At 38.9% G+C, this 14,026-nt stretch overlaps 1 protein-coding gene across 5 annotated transcripts in view; it reads right to left on the bottom strand.

Annotated features, from left to right (window-relative positions):
* tox2 (TOX high mobility group box family member 2) overlaps positions 1-14,026 on the bottom strand; it is a 90,764-nt gene that overhangs the window by 16,600 nt on the left and 60,138 nt on the right. For all 5 annotated transcript variants that reach the window (XM_051414393.1, XM_051414391.1, XM_051414395.1 and 2 more), the window contains one exon: positions 11,545-11,832. In XM_051414393.1, the coding sequence (XP_051270353.1) occupies positions 11,545-11,832 (288 nt within the window). The remainder of the gene's footprint in view (positions 1-11,544; positions 11,833-14,026) is intronic.

The raw sequence follows: 14,026 nt of genomic DNA, 5'->3' as shown, positions 1-14,026 counted from the left end.
AGAAAGAAAGAGCAAGAAGTTATCACATAGCGCCATCAGACCCAAGCTAAATAAAGCGGCCGGCAGACGGCTGTACAAATATTATGAAAGAATCTGACAAAGGTTGCCGGTTGCTGGTTGCCATAGGTACTGTATGCTAATTCCTAATGGTATCATCCGAATAGCTGGCCAAAAGAGGGGGGGGGTGAATAACAGGATTTAGTTGGTCACTGCTCTCTGCCTTCAGCATGTAACACATACTGACTTTTCATGGACTCTTGACAAAGACGAAAGGCCATTAATAATGATTTTATTCCTGGATATAGGACTTGGTCTGTGATGGCACCGACCTCATAGATGGTTGAGATATGGTGAAGCAGCCAACTCATTCAACACTTTGCTCATCATGGTTCTGTTTGTTTTTTTTCTGCTCCTAAATTTTGATATTTAGATTACATATTAAGTTGGATTCTGAGTACTCTTGGGCATTGTCATTGCCGTGCTTAACCTCCAGCAATTTAGTTGTTTGTTGTAAACCCCCAGGAGATCAGAGTCCCAAAGCAAATTAAGAGGGAATAAAGGGGACACTGGAACAGAGGGAGGGACAGAAAGACATAACAGACGAAAAAAATAGGGAAGCAGCATGAGAAAAAGACACACAAAAAAAACACATGACCCAAGTGCTGAAACCCATCTACAAAGTTAGCAAGGGGACAGTTAGATATTGCTTTTTGGTGATGAGCAGCCAGGCAGACCTAAACTGTGATGTAAAGCCAGGAAACTCGGTGTGAACGTGTTCCTCTGCCATCGTTACGCCTGTCGTGTTTGTATTCACATCTTGTACATCATAGTCAAATGGGAGTCAAATAACAAAGGCTTTCCAATTATGTGTAGCACATTGTGTGCGAGATGGAATATCACAAAGCCATTGTTCCCCTGCTCCTGCTGACCTTACCTTTGAAATGGTTTCACGGCCGCTCCAATTGCCTGCACCATTTGATTTAGCTAAGGGGATTTGACCACCAGCACAGAGATGAGAGAAGGGGAGAAGAGAGCCCTACAGCTACAAGGAGAAAGAGGAGAGATTCACACCAGCGGAGAGTAAAACGGCTAACCTTGCCCCGTCCTTTATGATGATTATACCAGAGTGGCATCTGTTTCATCATTTAAATAAGCGGGTTGATTGCTATGCAAGCTTTTATTGCCCTGGCATTATAATAAACCAGTCTCCCTATGCTAAAGAATCACTGAAGTTTGTGGTTATGTTTCAACTTATTATCACCATCTAAAAGACAAAATAAATCCACACTTTTTAATTAAGTGCCTTCTGTAGAGCTGAGTCAGTTCACTTTTAGTGCACTCACTTTAAGATGTAAAGGAAAAATGAAATGTATTTCCTAATGATGGGGATCTTTCCCCCACAATGTGGCATGATATCTTTTTAGTATTCAGATTTAAAAGACACATCACCTGCTGCACTTCTTTAATTGACACTATCAGACTTTAAGTCTTACCCTTTATCCCATCCTACTTGAATATACAGTGATCAATGCTTCTGTGAGTCCTGAGACTTTACTCTCTTCACCCCCTGCTTGACTGGAGCCATCTTGTTTAGAGTGATGGCTCACTCACACAGGTTCACGGCTGCTATTGTAAAATCACCCAGCGTTTAATTGAAACAAATGACTATAATAATAGAACATTATCCCTGCAGGCACCCAGCCATGACAGCTTTAATTAGAGGCGCGTTCAAGACTGATCCTTCAAAAGCACAGCCGCCGCGCAACACGGTGGTAAACACGCCTTTAGGTGGGGAGCCAACCCTGGGCCTCACAGCCCTCAAAGCTACTTCTCATTCACCCTGAGGGCAAAGCACTAACAGCTCTGTTCCTCAAAGAGCCTTCGAGCCTCCACCCCTCCCTCCTCACTCTCGCCCCCTCTTCTCTCTCCCTTCATCCATGTCTTCGGTTTATCAAGCTTATATACACCCAGGAGGGTCATTTACACAAGCTGAGGAGAATTAATAAGAGAGTGGATTTATGAATCATACGCTACTTAAGTATGAAAGCAAAGGCAAAACGCTGATTCTGCCTTCTTGTGACATCAGACAGATGCTAAGTAAAGAGATATGATGGGCAGCAGATGCTGAAATGTTTGAGAAAAAGAAAGTGGCTTCAGAATTTGTTGAAGCTTAATTGGATGTATTTATAAAGTTGTCATGATGACTATGTACAATATTATTCAGTAAGACAGGGAGACTTTGATTCAAATGTAATATGATGCTATGATCCAGGTGTATACCAGCCAAATGTATTTAGCAAAACACTATGAAAACCTCATTTTATTTATTAGCTTGGCAGTCGCTCCGTGTTGCCAAAACAAGACACTATAAGGTCACTTTCAATCGTTCCAATTACATGCTAGTCAAAAGGAAAAATATAAAATGCTTGCTCTTGCACCTCCTGCGCTGAACTGTGATCAAGTAATTAATCTGGCAGAAAAACAGCAATACCTCACACACTAGCAGCATAAAAAAATAATTGCGAGTTTCAACACAAACTTTAAAAGAGAGAAGAAGCAATTTATTCCAAGAGCGTCTTAAGTAGCCACACTGTTGAAATGGATGTTGCCATTATATCTCTCAAAGCCAAACAGAGACCATGCCAACACATTTGATATTTTCATAAAATGTAGGAATGACTTGTAAGTTGTGCCACACAGATAAATGATAAAAAAAATAATAATAAAAAGAAAAAAAACAGAAGTGAAGTTATAACAACAGTAAATTATAAAAAGGGTAAACTTTTATGATGTTGTTCTTTCCATCTCTTTGTGTTATTTTAAGTATTATTATTATTATTATTACTATTATTATAAAGCTGGAAGCGTTTGCACAATGAGGCTGATATCCCTGGTTGTAATTGACTGCTGGTTTGAAAAGTACTGTACCACCCTGAACGCCTCTCACAGTGACTCTGTGGCTGCAACAAGGCAGTGGTTGATTTGCAGATAGTAATGTCATGATGTCCCCCTCGGCACCATCCTCCATGTTCCTCATTACTGCTAATGTCAGAACCTCCGTTGCTTTTATTTTCTCTCTCTCTTCCTCTCTACTCCCCTCTCTACCACCCAGTTCTCTCTCTTGTTCCTCTGTCTTTTTATTCTCTCTCTGTCTCTTGTTCCCTCTCACTGTCTCTTTCTCCCCCTGTCTCGCTCCCTCACAGCCCGGGCGTGTCTCTGAGCTCACCTCACAAAACACAACGTCAGAGAATCAGAGCCTCGTCTGACATGACATGTAGGAGACGGTTGTGAGGAGCGGTAGGGACACACACTCTTGACAGCAGAAGGCAAGGCTCCTCTGCTCCCACTAATGAGACCCCTGACTGCCGTGTCAAACACACTTTGTGTGTATGTGTGTGTGTTTGTGTGTGTGTGTGTGTGTGTGTGTGTGTGTGTGTGTGTGTGGGCGTGCCCACGCTTGCACAACAAAAAAAAAAGAACGCAGATGCAGAAATAATGAACACCAAAACAAGAAAGAGCACACAAATGAAAAGAAGGTGCATACAGTGCTGTGTGTGCCGAGATAGTTGAGGTCACGGCAAGGGGATTTGCATGTGTGTAAAATCATCTCACAGAGAAACTTTGCACATTCTGACAGAAGCCATCTTCACCTTATCCTCCAGCTTTGAACTACATGCTACAAATTACGAAACAAATGAACTCATTGCTGTTGTTATGGTACACAAGATCACACGGTTTACTGCGCCACACCTTGAGGTACAGTATTTATAAAGCTTATTGTTTTTGGTTTTACTGATTTACTTAAAAAAAAAAAAAAACCCAAAAACATTTGTTTTTCGAAGAAGATTATCTAAAACAGGATAGCAGGTTTTCACACAGATGTAATGTCCGTATACATCCAAAGGTTTTGTTTCTTTTTCCTTTTTTTTCTTGAGTCCCTCTTAGTTTAAACTAAAAAAGCAGTTTTGTAGTTTAACTTTATTTATTTGACTTTATATAATTTTTCATAGTTCATCTGTTATACATGTTATAAAAATGGAGACACAGCAAGGATACTGCATACTTAACCTTACTTTGTGATGTTGACCCAGCATTCCTTTCTATTCTAATATCAAACACAAACTCTGAAAATCAGATAATAATTTCTGGAGACACCATGCAGGATGAATGCCATGAATTATGCCAGTAACTTGCCCCTCTTGGTCCTGGATTACAGTAACACTGCACAGGATGGAGTGTGTTACATGAATATACAAAGTGTGTTAATCACCACTCTTGTGCACATTAACAGACAGAGTGTCAGTGTTGTGTTGAACTGGTGGCTGGTGGCACAGCGGGGGAGACGTCCCTGAGTGAGATGACATGGGACGGCTCTCCACCGCCACCAGGGCAGAATATTCCTGGTGGTGAGAGCACAATGAGCTGATGGATGGTTGAGATAGGGCACAGTGCAATATGGACACGATTTCATGGCATGATAAATCTCAGCAGGGGCCTGTGGCTAAGTGTAATATGAAATCCCTTATCTATGTATCTGCTTCATAACACCGGCTATCTGCTGCAGCTGAATCTGCCTTTGTTTCTTTAGCTTCTGTTCTCTGCTTGAATGCCACTGTTGATCACATCTACAGTATGGAAGAGGATGATGACAACAACATGTGTGTGATAACACATCTTTCACTCAGTTGTTTTTGAAATACGATGTGATAAATTATCTAAATTGAAAATTGTCACTGTAGAGATCCTCTTCCATTACCTGGGATCACACTGATAAGCAGTGTTATTAGAAGAGATTTTGCATAGCACTCCTTCCTGTAGAACCTGGCCTGTGTTTGTACAAAACAAGTTTAAATTACACCTGCAATATAAATGAAATGCAATTTGTCTCACAGAACTGATTCTTTTAAAGTTTGCCATGTGTGTTATTTAACACCGGCTCTTTAGAATTTCTGATTAAAAAGAAAGAAATTAAGTCGGCACCTTATCCTCTGATTAGCTTAATCCGATAGGTTAATTGACTTTATCAGGGCGGAGAAAATAGATGAGCTGCCAGCCCAGCCTGCTATAAAAATCCTTCCAAAATGATGAAATTGGAAAATAACCTATATTTCTTTTAAGATATTTCTTAATATACAACTACAGTTTCATATCACATTGCCAGAGAAATAAGGCACTTTCTCCCAGGAGATGAGAAAAGAATTGAATTTTTCCTTATCGGTCATCTATTTTTCCACAGAATGCTATTACTTGCTGCCTGCCGTTGCTAAGCAACAGGAAATATTAATAGGACCTTTTATTAGCTAGGCTTTACCAGTGGAGTACTAAAATGAGGAAGTGGAAAACATGAATGTGTTACATAAATCTCTGAACCTTTCAGGGTTTGCACAAGTCTCTGTTTGTCCAGTGATTTATGGCTGTGATGGTTCATTTATGGGAGAGGGAGGTGTGAAATGCCAAATGGAACATTAGCCTAAGGGACAATTTGAAAATAAATAATCACAAAAAAAAGGGGAAAAAAGGGAAGCAGTTTAAAGAACCACCCTATTTTTTTCCCCTGCAGATTTTAAGAGGCCATCAAACAAGCAAGTGATATTTTTGTTCGGGTGGAGGCATTGATCATTCAAAATCATCTACGCCTGAATCAACATTGGAATAACTAATACAAGTCCCATTCTATCACTGGGCTTGTTGAACTGTGGTGAAAAGCGACAGACATTTCATCATTTTCCGCAGACGCTCTAATCCCTTTAAAAAATGACTGAAAATGAAGGTCTTTCAAAGGAGAAATAGGTTTTCTTCATCTGAATGAAAAGTATAGAATAAGGCAAAGCCTCAAAGAGCAGAAAGTATTTAAAGGCAAAGGTAAGACAAATTTAAAGTCCATATTGGAAAAGTCTAAACACATTTAATTAAAATATTTTTGAGAAGTCACTTGATAACAGTCCAGGGGATATACAGCACTATTCATTTTTCAGACTTAGAATTAGGAGACCAAGATTGTCTTTATAAATGCATCACTTTATCTCTAATCCACCTTTTTTCTCCGTTCCATGTTTATACAAAAACCAGCAGGTGTACAGTATGCGATAATACATTTGCTGAGACCCTCCATCAGAGAGAGAACACATTAAAACACACCTCTGCTCTCTTATCATTAATTCATCCCAGCTTGTCTGTGACAAGTTCAGTTGACATTGCAGCTCATATTTCATTCACACAGGCTTGGAGAGCGAGCACCTGCCAGGAGCACTTAATACCTTGCGAGTAAAAGTAAAGAAAGAAAAGAAAACACAGGCATCCACCCAACTTAACACGACAATCAGGGTGGGATTAACACTTGATAATTAACCTCAACAACTGAAGATAAAGAGCTTGTGAGGAAATTCTTACATTTAAATGTTGCTAACAAAAGACATTAGAGTATGAATTTGAATATGAATGCAGCCGGCAGTTCTTTAGGGCGCCACAACCCTCATTACAAATGAACTGACCCTCTTTCAGGCGGATTCACATCTTGTGTTCATGAAAATAACAAATGAGATAATACCTGAGAGTTTGATGGAGCTAAGGCTGTGCCTGCATATAGCTTTTTCTACTAATACATAGCCGTTAAGCATAACATCCCCTGGCTGATTATACATTCATCAACTGTTACATATTCAAAACATCACACTCGAGCCAGTTTGATGATGGCTAATATTGCATGCATCATTGAGGAACCAGAAAAAAAACTTAATCAAAGATAATTTATTCCAGTTGCAGGCACAGGTCATATGAATTTGAGGGAGCATTTTAAATATAACATAATTGAATATGGAGCCTTTCTGTTCAAATAGATTGCAGATGCAGTTGTCACAGCACAGGTGTGAAGCTCATGTAAATATATCTGTCCGGCCAATAATAAAATAGTTTTGCTTTAGGCAAGTTTTGGTGTAAATAAACACACAACAGACACGAACAAGGCCACTTCACTTGTAAGTCCAGAAATTATTCACTAGCAGCAGCAGAGATGTGTATCTTTCTGGGCTGTATTGATAAGATCAATGCAACCTGAGCATGGCTATTAAATGTCTAATGTGTTTTGGAACTTGTAGATGCTATGACAGTGGGGGTATTAACAGAGAGAGGCAGAGAGAGAGGCAGAGAGAGGCAGAGAGAGAGAGAGAGAGAGAGAGAGAGAGAGAGAGAGAGAGAGAGAGAGAGAGAGAGAGAGAGAGAGAGAGAGAGAGAGAGAGAGAGAGGGAGAGAGAGAGAGAGTGCCAAGTGCATCAGAGCATCAGAGAAAAGAGCTCTCTGAAAGATATCAGGTTTGGCCAGGAGGGGCTTCAGACCGCAACATAATAAGCATCAGCAAAAAAATACCTTATGAATTGAAAATGGCCTCTTTACAAAATTAGGGGAGAACAGTTAATTATGTCTTTCAGGTTTTCAGAGTCAGCAGAGCAAAAAAACAACCTAAAAAGTCACCTGGTTGGAAAGTTACCTTACATCAACTCCTCTCGTTCCTGTTGATGGTCTACAGTCGCTTTAAAGGATTAGACTGGTAACATATAAGTATTGTCAACATACACTATGATCCAAATCCAATAATTGATTGATCCTACTAACAAGTAGGTCTGCAACTAACAATTTTTTTCATTATTGTTTAATCTGCATACTATTTTCATATCTCGTGGATTTTGGGTTTGGTTTCTAAAATGTCAGAAAATAGCTGATAATTGCTTGTTTATCCAACAACTAGCAAATATTCATATTAAGAAGTTGGAACTAGGGACGTTTTGGCACTTTAGCATAAAAAATAACTTAAACAACCGTTTATCCAATTAATTTTCAGTTGATTGACAACTTGGTGTAGCTCTACTGTAGCCAAAGCCTGATAAAGTTTATTTGTCTGTGCCATAGACTTCAATTGTTGACTATTAAAAACATATCACTGAGCACCACTGGCACTGGCTAACATGTTCCTTCATTACCGTGAACATGAGCAGCGTCAATTCTGCATTCACCATCCTGCTGCTAGCAAACCAAATGTGTATTAATCCACAGCTGAAAATAGTCCTCAAAAAATCCAATATTTAGTCCTTTCTGACTAATGTTTGCTGAAAATTATAGTGCCCAGCAGTTACTGAAAGGAAATGACTGAGCCTTTTATATTCGTTTGTACGGTTACATCTTTAAATGGGCTTGTGTCGCAAAACCACAGACAGGGAAGATAAGTCAGAAAGACAGACTAACACATTGTTGGGTTTGTTTTTGTTTCATGGGATATGCAGATAAGAATAAAAACATAGAAATACACCAGTTGTGTTCTTTAATAATCTCTACTCTTTATTTTAAGTGAAACTTGATAGTTGTCATTGGTCCACAGGAGGATCCACGCCCACCTAAAAGATCTAAATCTAAACACCATTTAATCCTACAGTTCACCCTACCACCATAAAAGAAACACACTATCTATTCAGTCTAGCAGCTCCCTGACTATGATCAACTGCTGCTGTAATACTGCTCTAAATCCTTTTTGTTATATAATCGCCCTATTTATTTTATGTTTATATTGTTGCACCTGCAATGGAGTACTTTCAAACGTCCTCATACTTGAATCACGTAGGCACACATTTAAAAACCAGAAGCTCTCAGCCTTTTGTTGAGACAGAATAACCTTATTTCACTCAACTGAATTATCTCTCAAATATCTAATAATGAAATCCAGGAGGTACAGAAAACTGGAGGTATATGCTCATTCTGAATAAGAGTTACCTCTTTCCTCTTTGCAATTTCTTCTTGCTTTCCTCCCCACAATGCCCTCCTATCTCCATCTTTCTCTCTCTCTCTCTCTCTCTCTCTCTCTCTCTCTCTCTCTCTCTCCATCCTCACCCCTCCTCTCTTCATCCAACTCTATTGCACTCTTTTCATTGCCCAGCTCACGTATTGAATCTGCCTGATGAAAACAGATCTCACTGCAGCACCACAATAGAATGGCTGATGCAGGAAAGATGAACCCTAATGGATTTTTTTTTCAATGTGCTCAAGATTGAATATAAGGCCTGACCTCCAGATGTAGTGGATCCATTTCAACAGCAGAGATATTGTTTATAGTGAGGACACAGAAACACACAGACACACTTGGACACACAACGTCAACAGCAGCTGCAACAAAATACCTTTCTATCTACATCTAACACTTAAACACTGTATTTTTCAGCGCACAAAACAGTCTAAAATTGGAATTAACCCTTGTTATTTATCTATCCATGTCAAGTGAGGTATTCATTATGATAGCATCTCATGTTTGAACTGCAGAGTTTGCTTAATTACTCTGCTCAACAGACTGTGTCAAGGTGAGGCACCAATTTAATAGACACTCCGTTCTCAGCACAAATGAACCTCTGCTACGGTTTGGTAGTTTCGCCAGGCAGGCTATTTGATTTAGAAATTTCTGAGTTTGCTTTATATGCTGCTTTTTTTTGCAGTGAAGTTGAAGTAGAGCCCTGAAAAGATCTCCTATGTGTTCAAGTAGCTTCTCTCAGAGCCAGTGAGAAATACTGAGGTTTGGGGGCTAATACCATTTTTTAAAGATCACTTATCACCAAATGCTATTTAAAATTTGGTGTAATTTCAGGGCAGTCATTTCTTCTGATGTATTCTTGATTTATTTGCTTCTAAATGACCCTGAACATAAACTCAATTTGGAAAATATATCACATTTGCAATATATGTTGCTGTTCTTATTTTTTCTACTTTTACAGCCTTTGGTTGCATTTTGTAGTACATGTGTTTAGACTACATGCTCATCGTGTGTCATTTCAAACATTTCACATCTCATGCATTTTTATCACACAACCTGCAGTATACAATCTATTAAACTGCCGAGTGTGGCCCTCAGTAGCAGTAACAAATATCCTGACTGCCGAGAGAAAGACTGGCCAATCAACCACTGTCTCCACGGTAAAGGTCATGACCAAAATGTGAAATGAATATGAAGATAAATGACACATGAATCCAATACCTAGGGGGCATATTCCAACATAATATATAATATATAGTATGTTTATGTTTCAGATCTTTATCATGCTGTATTTTGGCTGTATTCAGCCTTCTGTTTATCTCTTCTATTTATGATGAACATTATAATACATAATACTTGACCTAGATATGCATCTGTATGTATTTAATGTATACTGTATATAATAGATGTTCCTTTCTTTTCATTAACATACACAAAATACGCCGCTGACTTTTCTGATGACACCTCAGACAGAAAACAAACAATATAAAACATGTCTACTATATTATTAACCTTTTTTATTACCAGAAAGGCACAGCTGTCGAGAGTAGCCATTTCTGTGTCTGTTTATGGTATCTCATCAATGTCAAGCAAGTTATGAAGCTATGAAATTCTGACCTTCAAATCCAGAGCGCAAAAATCTTTGCATATGTTAATATTGTTGACGATATGTGCTTTTTCTTAATACAAATGATATTTTTACTGAGATCTCAGTGTTGCAATCAATAAACAGCATTCACATCTGTCCATATTTTAAAGGAAAGGTGCTGAATGAAATACCAAACCCTTACATGAATGTTAAAAGCACTCTACTCAGTGCTCCTCTGTTACAGTATTTACATTTTGGTCACTGAATCAGAACAGAAAACATGACTTTGAACTCCACTCATTTACTCAGCTCAGCCTTTTCTATATGGGCTGTATGTGAACTGTAACAGTGACCGCTAACTATAGAACCTTTGCTTATTGCAGCATATAGGATACATTATGTTTCACGCATAAGCTTTACATATATCATCTGTTGTGATAGAAACCGGCTCTATTTCCTGCAGTTCTCATGAATGCAATTATGGTTTGGAGATGCTAATTTGTTGAGGAGCAGTTCTGTGTGGAGCTGAGGGAGTAATCAGCACGTATTCATGTTTGAAGGCTTGACAGATTGACCGATGCATGCTGTCGAGGTAGATATGATGCTGATGGATTTACCCACAATCCCTTTCTCCATGCATCAGAGCTGACATGGCAACCACTGAACAATCACTCAGTCCCCCCACTTTTTAGCCCACTTCTCCATGTTTTTAAAATTACATTTACCTTATAAGGCTGTAATCTGTTTCATATTAGAGAGCTCTTAAAAATGGCTGTTTTGGATGTTCTGCAATATCCAAAAAGCAAATTTGTCCAATCTCTCATGCACTCCATCATCTTTTTATTTTCTAAACTTTATATCTAACTCAATGTATGGTATCTGATTAGTGTTTGTGTGTGTACATGTGAGGGTTAATAATTTGCCCTCTTGTCCTTCTTGGTATCAAACAATTACTTCAAATCACCTACAGTTTTTGTTATAAGCCAGCACAGTTGAATCAAACCACAAACTAAAAGGGTTTGGTTTAAGTCCAACCCTCTTTCCTCTGAGGCATGAAATAATTGTTACTGTAATTAGAGGCTTAAACATTTGTGACCATTACTGGAAACATCAGCTTTCCGGTGTTACAGGGCCCCCCACAAAATAGTTCAGTCCATGTAGTGCTACTCACCGAGGGCATTTGGCTGGAGACGAGGTGGCTGTCCTGTGCCAGCATGTTAGACATCATGAGTGTGGGCAGCTCTGGGTAGGAATACGGGTTGATGAGCCCATTGTGTTGCAGCGAGTGGCAGAGGTAGCCTGTAGAGTCGTGCTCCATCAGGTGAAGCAGAGGAGGCTCGGGGTGGTTAGGTGGAGTGATGGGGGGGATCTCGTAGTCTTCATCCCCAGCCCCATTTCCACTGGCTGTACCACCACCTCCGCCTCCTCCCCCGCTGCCGCCGGTCTGACCTGTGTAGCTCTGAGGGAGAGACACAGAGAGGAAACAGTGAGAAAAACTAAAGGAAGGAATGGATACTGGATATTAGACCAAACTAAAGCAAAGTCATAACTGATTTCTGCACAGCACAATTCCATATGGGTTACAGATAGACATTCAGTTTACAGTTATAGAGTTACTTGATTGAGAGATAGCTATTTCAGGCGCCAAGGGTTCAAAATGTCCTGTTTATTTCCTGCATAGGCCATGTTAGGTAACTGGAGCACTTCCAAGTGTCGAATGGGTGTTGAATCCTCACTATCACAAAATATCAGTGACTGTGCTTAATCAAAAGTAAAAGGTTCTGCGTACAGAAAACGTAAGAACAAAAGTCACCACAACTCTTCGCCCACTCTCAAGGTGCACATTTCATTAAGAAACATCCAAATCACTTAACTTAAAATTCAGTTGCATGCTCTGCAAACAACGAACAAGTGCTAAAACCCCAAAATATATTCAGCTGTTTGAAACAGTTTGCTTTTGGATTCTTGGTCAATCTTGGATGAATTTGGCAACTATGATAAGAGTTTTTCTCCCAAATGAAACAACAAAGCAGTTTAATTCCCACGTTTTGGCTTCTTCTCCAAACCAATGGCAGCTGAAGTTCATGGGTATCACAGTATTCAGAGCCATTAACAATACCAAACTAATGGGCTGTAAAATTATTCTTTTTAATTTTCATTGAAAACACTGAAATAAATCAAACAAATATCCAGACAGGACTATAGTAAAAAAAATAACCCCTTGCATTACACAGCTAGTGATTTTACCAACCGAAAGTAGTTTCTTTGTGACTCCTAGGTGTCTATCAGAAATGTAAAATAGGACACTTCCATACAGTTCCACTTATAGATCAGTGTAATGTTGCGGTATCCATAGCAACAGTTACCATTGCTACTAGCTAAAAGTTAAGCTAACTAATGCTTATAAAAACGGATCTATGGAAGGAAATGTTCGTTGTTTCCCCATGTGAATTTTTGTATATTTGGCACCTTGTTGTTAAGTGTTGCAACAGTGACACTGACAACAAAAAAATTTACTTTGGTGTCCCAATATATAAAATGTTTTATGTCGTAGTGGTAGCCTCTGCCTCATCCAATATTTTCATACATGGGGACACCTTGTTCTGTATTATGTTTTACAGAGAAAAACTAATGCTAAATTGAAAACTGTCGCCCTGTGGCTCTCAATTTCTTGCAGACGATTCCAAGATAAACAATTATTTGGCAGATTACCCCTTACTGACAGCTGTACTGAACATTTGGTTGATCTGCGACAAAATAAATGCTAAATTCATCACTACATCACTACTTTGGTTGCTACCACTGACATATATAAAGATGGACAATATGACAGCTCTCCAAAATTGATGCCAAAACATATCTAGGTCATAAAGCCCGCTGCCTCCATGTTAGCAGACGGGACATGGACCAAACTAAGAAATCAAAATGCATTTAAAATAATTTTTCCATGATGTAAGTGTCTATTTTTCCAATGAGTTCGGTTCAGATAATTAGTCATTTGAGTTGCAATGTCCATCTTTTATATGTAAGTAGTCACTACATCCACTGCTGTAGAGCTATTAAAGATTAAAATCTTGTGTGTAAAGTAACCTTTAAAACATTTAAAGCTAATGTCAATACAACCTTAAAAATGCTTTTGGAGCATTACAGCACTATATCAAGGAATATATGTTCACCAAGGAATTCATCTACGTGCCATTCTACAAAAAGCTTTGTAAACTGTTTAAATTCTGATCTGTCATTTTGTTAGAATAGGTGTAATTTTGTTTCAAATGTTGAACGTCTCATTTTGGGACAAAACCTGAATGCTCAGCGATCAGTAATAAAGAAGACCAACAGCCTCTATATTTGTGTGCTGTCGCGCTAACACAGTAAGTCCAATCAGATCAGAGTTCTGCACAGAGCAAGGAGAAAAGAAAAATAGCAGGGAAATTCAACAGGGAATGAAAAGCAATTTTGTCTGAGACGATCCAACTTGACTCCCATTGTAATGACTGAGTCAAATTAATCATCACAAATAATATTCTGGTGTCAGCCATTCAAGGGTTTTTTAATAGAATTTTTATGATTCATGTCTAGCAGTATACATCAAACAGTCAGTTCTGCAACATTTCTGAAATCAATTCAATATCATCTTTGTGTAGGCTGTCATC

Source organism: Dicentrarchus labrax, unplaced genomic scaffold, assembly GCF_905237075.1.
Source record: "Dicentrarchus labrax unplaced genomic scaffold, dlabrax2021, whole genome shotgun sequence".
NCBI classification, from domain to species: Eukaryota; Metazoa; Chordata; class Actinopteri; family Moronidae; genus Dicentrarchus; species Dicentrarchus labrax.
The sequence above is the reverse complement of the archived record's forward strand: the minus strand, read 5'-3'. Positions and strand labels throughout refer to the sequence as shown.